Source organism: Protopterus annectens, chromosome 3.part0, assembly GCF_019279795.1.
Source record: "Protopterus annectens isolate FY-2018-M chromosome 3.part0, PAN1.0, whole genome shotgun sequence".
Taxonomy (NCBI): Eukaryota; Metazoa; Chordata; order Ceratodontiformes; family Protopteridae; genus Protopterus; species Protopterus annectens.
The window spans coordinates 587901923-587908854 of NC_056731.1; the positions used below are offsets into that span (position 1 = coordinate 587901923).

General features: G+C 39.7%; 1 protein-coding gene across 1 annotated transcript in view; it reads left to right on the plus strand.

Moving 5' to 3' along the window:
• EGFR (epidermal growth factor receptor) overlaps window positions 1-6932 on the plus strand; it is a 1653396-nt gene that overhangs the window by 939107 nt on the left and 707357 nt on the right. Inside the window, exon 4 of the mRNA XM_044064990.1 lies at window positions 3312-3458. Within this exon, the coding sequence (XP_043920925.1) occupies window positions 3312-3458 (147 nt within the window). The remainder of the gene's footprint in view (window positions 1-3311; window positions 3459-6932) is intronic.

The window sequence follows — 6932 nt, forward strand, 5'->3', positions numbered from 1 at the left end:
CACCTACCACTATACTCCAAATCTAGAGCAGGCTTTTCCACTGCAGTCTTGCAGGGCATCCTGGCTCCTCCTAGTTCCACCTAGTGCCTGCCACCCCCTTTTTTAGCTTTGGGATTCAACCCATCAGTTATGACTGCAGCTGTATGCGTGATGAACATAGTACAGTTTTGTACCTACCATAAATGTAGATGTTTGAGTGCTCATACAGCTGCAGTCCAGGTTTCCTTCCCTCCTTCCCCTCTTGGCTAATACCTCTTCATACAACCTGGGGTATTCATTTTTGGTGTATTTGCTTGCAACTATTGTTTTTTGATTATATTGCATTGCATTATTACATAAATTTATGTATTGCCTTCTTTCTGGAGGCACCTGACATCTGGGGCAAGAAAAACTGAAGAAAATGGCGTTGGCTAGTTCTTTTATACCCCTGCCGCACTGACATCAGGGAGGAAGCGACAACAACCGACGCCGGACCAAGACTTTGGAATTCGGCCGACCGAGGACCCACCTGACGGCAGGAAAACCCATCAGTTATGACTGCAGCTGTATGAGCACTTGAACATCTACATTTATGGTAGGTACAAAACTGTACTTTTTCTTGCAAATCATTGAGAATTAAATTCACTAAATAATGGCAGATGATTGAATTTCAGACTTCACACTCTTCAGAAAATGCATGCTAATGCAAAACCTGATATTTTATCAATTTTATTGATTTATAACAGCAGTATGTAACATTTCTCCCTCTTTTGGGGCCTTTGATCACACCCACATTATTTTGGCTTTGTCCAGAACTTTTGAGTTGAAAAGAATTTGCTATCACCTAATCTATGTAACACCTGTTTTCATAATTCATTTGCTCAATTGACAGTGAATATTAAAATATACCAAAAGTGGTGTTTAGCATAAAGGATGAAAGGCATTTGAGATGTAGTGGTGAAAAGGTTATACAACTGATGAGTATCCCCCAGTTCCATGGCATCATCAAGTGGCCTCTTCATACTACCCAGGTAACAAGGTAATAAGATCAGTTATTGTTGTAGTCAATGGAGGATCCTGTCAAAGTGGCTGAGAAGGTGTTGTATTTTGTCCACTTGCCCATTCTGAGAGGATAGAGTTCAACTTATGCATATGATCTTGTGCTGCCCCGGTGATGGTGATGTCAGCATGCCTATGAGAAGGTCCCAGGCCCAGGGGATAATACCAGCACACTAAGGTAAGGCCGATTGGAATAAAAAGTAGCACATTGCCAGCTGGAAGGTATGTAGAGGGAAGTGGTGGAGCTAAAAATAAATAATAAAGATGGAGCATGTGCTGTAGATTTACTGAAAGACAGATGGATTTCTAAAGTTTTCTACTTGATTTAATTAATCAACACATTTTTCTATGAAGAAGCCATTGTATTTTGAGTGGCGAAAACACGGTGTTTTACATTGTGGAAGAATAAATAAATTTTGCGTTAAGAACACTTTTACAATACTAGCTGGCGTGGTCTGTGGATCTGTGAAGCTGCACTTGTTTTTTTTGATTTAATTAATCAAAGTCAATAGGAAATAATTAGTATTGAATTATATTTTGTAAAACGACAAAAGGTACTCAGATGGAACCTTTAGTCTGCTCTTTCAGTGCAGAGTCTGCATTCCAAACAGCCAGTTTAGCCAACATGAAACTAAAAGGTGAGATATAAGACAAATAGAAACATGCTTGTTGATACGTTTACTTGCTTATTCACCAAACATTGAAAACAGACTACTAAAGTTGTCAGCATATGGCCCAGAAGTTATATATAATCAGACATTATAGCAGAACATATTGATTTAAATCACCAATCCAATGGACCTCTGTAGGCTCAACTTGGGAGATGTACACAGAGTGAAAAAATAATGTAGTATGTAATAACTGTCCGCAGTTGTTAAGGAGTACAGTACCATCCACTTAGAGGCCGTGAATACTATATAGTTATTAGTAAGGAAAGCATATGCAATATATGTAGTCCACTCTCAAGACATAATTTAACATATTTATATAAAAAGAATAGGTATAACTACTTACAGTGTATTGCTGTGAAATGGAGAATACATGCAAGTCCACAGTCATTAAACAGGTACACAGTGATTACATACTGTAGAAATATATATGAATAACATAAACATTTATATTTTAATATCTCCTTGCTTAATGTGAAGCTGTCTGATTAGCCAGAACTTAATGCTGTTTGGGTTCTTATCCTACAGAATGGCATTGGATTTAATGCAGTTACTTTGACATTCACTAATAAGTTGAGATTTTGATTTTTATCTGAACTGTGAATATATAAAAAGTAGATTTTTAGGCGAGGGAGGTGGTAATTTAACCTTGAACGGAGAAAGTTATAATTACTGATGAGAACCGAAAGTGCTGTCGGCAGTGAGGGGCATTTTTTGTTGTGAACTCAAGGGAAGGAGTTTAGTTTTAGGAGTTTGAACAATAGGGAGTCAAGTAAGAGGTCAACCATCTGCAGAAGAAGTTGTCACTTGGCTTTGTTGTTGTTAAAAATAGCAGTGATGTTCGATATGGGGTATAAGTGTGATAAGCCAACATATTCTTTTTCATAATGTTTAAGTGAATTTAGGTTATTACTAGCCATCTGTATTCTAACCACGTGTAAACGATTCTATTTTTCTCTTTGGCTTCCCTTGTAGCTAGTGAGAAAAAAATGAGGTTATCTAAGGCCAGAATAGAAAGGATCACGTTTTCGTTCAGGTGGTTTCTGTGTGATTTTAAAATTAAAATTCTTGTCTAGTTCGAAACATCAATATTTAAATCAAGTGGCTTTAAGAGGTTGGAGGTGACTGTCAAGTATGTGGTTATTTTTTATTAATTCGAGTATTATTGTTTTGCTTAATTGTTTTTGATGAGTTGAAAAGAAGGTATTTGGATTCTAGCCATTAAGATATTAAAAAAGTCATCTCATTGTAAATATTTGATACTAGCTTCTATGTATATAGTGTACATATAAGCCATGTCTCATTTAAGACTGTGTTTAACTATATCACTAAATTGTAAAACTCCTGATTTTTAGTGTGCTCTGTATGTGTGTGCATTTCTATGTTTTTATTTTATTTTAAACATATATTTTTCCTATGCATTTTATGTCCAGGGGCACGTTGAAAAGGGTCAACTGACCAGTTCACTTAACTTGTAAAATAAAATCTCTTAATTTGTTCTTAGATGTTTTCCCGTTGGGGAAATAACATGAATGAAAATTAGCTGATTATTTTGGTTATTACATTCATTCTTTCTCTTAAATAAATTATGAATTTCATTTGCAGAAATCCTCAACGGGGGTGTAAGTTTTGTCAACAACCCAGTGCTTTGTTACTTAAACACAATCCATTGGCATGACATTGTGGATTTGACTGCAGAAAAAAGCAAGAAGCCAGAGATGAATCTAAACTTTTCAACAAATGTAGCCAATTGTAAGTATTCATTTAAACTGAAGATGTGTCATATACCATATTTTTTTAACAATGAGGCAGTCCACAAAGAAGTGATTCACGCAAGTTCCAGAAATGATAATGCTTGAAAAGTAAGTTACAGAAATAAGATTTAACAAATGAATCAGTATATTTCTTTTAAAGATACAAAAGAACCACAGATCAGGTATTCATATCTCTTTAACAATTCTGAAAAATTAGTACATCTTTCTCACTGAGGTGTGTATGAACTGTTTGGAATGGTGTAGGCTGTTAGGTATTTCTGCTTTACTAAGATGCATTGCTTCACATGTATATTATTGCACCAGACACAACTGTTTGGCCAGGCTGTTGAAATCAAAAAGTTTCCTGCCTGCTCACCATGGCCTCTTGAATGTAAGACATGCTTGCATATATATATGTATATAAGTTAAGTGGCACCAGAGACAGCACATTGGCTTAGAGATAAGGTCTTGGTTTCACAACTCCAAGGTCTTAGAGTCAATCATGACATCTATAATTCTTTGAATTTTTGGTAGGTGGCCTGTTTCACCAACCTTCCAAAAACATGTTGATTGATAGGCCACACTAAAGTGTGTGTGTGTGTGTGAGTGTGTGTGTGTGTGTGTGTGTGTGTGTATCTACCTAGACATATATAGATAGATATAGAGATACATGTAGATATATAAATGTTTATCATTTTGATCACTGCTGCAGTAGCCTTGGCTATATGGGTTATATCTGTTTCGGGAAAAAAACATCCATTTTCTTATTTGTGTTGCTGTTTGACCACTCTTCAGGAAAGTTATTTTAAAGCTAGGAGACTTGTGTTTTAATAGACAGTCACAAGTCTGTAATATACTTTTAAATGAAGCTCTTATTTTTCCAGACGGTTTAAAAGAAATCAAAAACATGTTTTTGGGAATAAATTTTTACTTTTGTAAAGCTGGCATAGTGTTTTAAAGTGATTTTTCTGTGTTGTTGTAGACAGGTATTGTTTACTGCCATTTGCTGTTTGTCTTCCCCAGGAAAGAGGTACCATTTTTAGTTTGACCATGCAACAGACCACCAGTCCCACAGACGGTCCTTCTAGCAACAAAAGAAAAATTAAGCAAACAGCCTTTGTACTATAGTGGGCTAGCAATTTGCCTCAGTTGCAGGTGGATGAATCTGCTGTGACCATTTTTGTACCTCAGGTTACTCATCTTTTACGCCAGATCCCTCTGGTGTAGCACCTACAGCCACTGTGGAGTGGGGATTAACTATATCCTCTGCAGGTGCTAGGGTCCCCTCAGTGTCAAGGGAGAACCACTCTTGTTGGTCCTAGGAGAGGTCTCCCTGTTATTTCAGAATCGTGTATCCATCCCTGGTGGAGCTACTGTTCATATTGGTAACACAGCTGTCACCATCTCCCTGTTATGTCAGAATCGTGTATCCGTCCCTGTTGGAGCTGCTGTTCATATTGGTAACACAGCTGTCACCATCTTCCTGTTATGTCAGAATCGTGTATCCGTCCCTGTTGGAGCTGCTGTTCATATTGGTAACATAGCTGTCACCATCTCCCTGTTATGTCAGAATCGTGTATCCGTCCCTGTTGGAGCTGCTGTTCATATTGGTAACACAGCTGTCACCATCTCCCTGTTATGTCAGAATCGTATTTCCGTCCCTGTTGGAGCTGCTGTTCATATTGGTAACACAGCTGTCACCATCTCCCTGTTATGTCAGAATCGCGTATCCGTCCCTGTTGGAGCTGCTGTTCATATTGGTAACACAGCTGTCACCATCTCCCTGTTATGTCAGAATGGTGTATCTGTCCCTGTTGGAGCTGCTGTTCATATTGGTAACACAGCTGTCACCATCTCCCTGTTATGTCAGAATCATGTATCCGTCCCTGTTGGAGCTACTGTTCATATTGGTAACACAGCTGTCACCATCTCCCTGTTATGTCAGAATCATGTATCCGTCGCTTTTGAAGCTGTTGTTCATATTGGTAACACAGCTGTCACCATCTCCCTGTAATGTCAGAATCGTGTATCCGTCCCTGTTGGAGCTGCTGTTCATGTTGGTAACACAGCTGTCACAATCTCCCTGTTATGTCAGAATCGTGTATCCATCCCTGTTGTAGCTGCTGTTCATATTGGTAACACAGCTGTCACCATCTCCTTGTTATGTCAGAATCATGTATCCGTCCCTGTTGGAGCTGCTGTTCATATTGGTAACACAGCTGTCACCATCTCCCTGTCATGTCAGAATCGTGTATCCGTCCCTGTTGGAGCTGCTGTTCATATTGGTAACACAGCTGTCACCATCTCCCTGTTATGTCAGAATCATGTATCCATCCCTGTTGGAGCTGCTGTTCATATTGGTAACACAGCTGTCACCATCTCTCTGTTATGTCAGAATCGTGTATCTGTCCCTGTTGGAGCTGCTGTTCATATTGGTAACACGGCTGTCACCATCTCCTTGTTATGTCAGAATCGTGTATCCGTCCCTGTTGGAGCTGATGTTCATATTGGTAACAGAGCTGTCACCATGTCCTTGTTATGTCAGAATGGTGTATCCGTCCCTGTTGGAGCTGCTGTTCATATTGGTAACACAGCTGTCACCATCTCCCTGTTCTATCAAAAGCATGTATCCGTCCCTGTTGGAGCTGCTGTTCATATTGGTAACAAAGTTGTCACCATCTCCCTGTTTTGTCAGATTCGTGTATCCGTCCCTGTTGGAGCTGCTGTTCATATTGGTAACACAGCTGTCACCATCTCCCTGTTATGTCAGAATCGTGTATCCATCCCTGTTGGAGCTGCTGTTCATATTGGTAATACAGCTGTCACCATCTCCCTGTTATGTCAGAATCATGTATTCATCCCTGTTGGAGCTGCTGTTCATATTGGTAACACAGCTGTCACCATCTCCCTGCTATGTCAGAATTGTGTATCCATCCCTGTTGGAGCTGCTGTTCATATTGGTAACACAGCTGTCACCATCTCCCTGTTATGTCAGAATCGTTTATCCATCCCTGTTGGAGCTGCTGTTCATATTGGTAACACAGCTGTCACCATCTCCTTGTTATGTCAGAATGGTGTATCCGTCCCTGTTGGAGCTGCTGTTCATATTGGTAACCCAGATGTCACCATCTCCCTGTTATGTCAGAATCATGTATCCGTCCCTGTTGGAGCTGCTGTTCATATTGGTGACACAGCTGTCACCATCTCCCTGTTATGTCAGAATCGTGTATCCGTCCCTGTAGGAGCTGCTGTTCATATTGGTAACACAGCTGTCACCATCTCCTTGCTATGTCCGAATCGTGTATCCGTCCCTGCTGGAGCTGCTGTTCATATTGGTAACACAGCTGTCACCATCTCCCTGTTATGTCAGAATTGTGTATCCGTCCCTGTTGGAGCTGCTGTTCTTATTGGTAACACAGCTGTCACCATCTCCCTGTTATGTCAGAAGCGTGTATCCGTCCCTGTTGGAGCT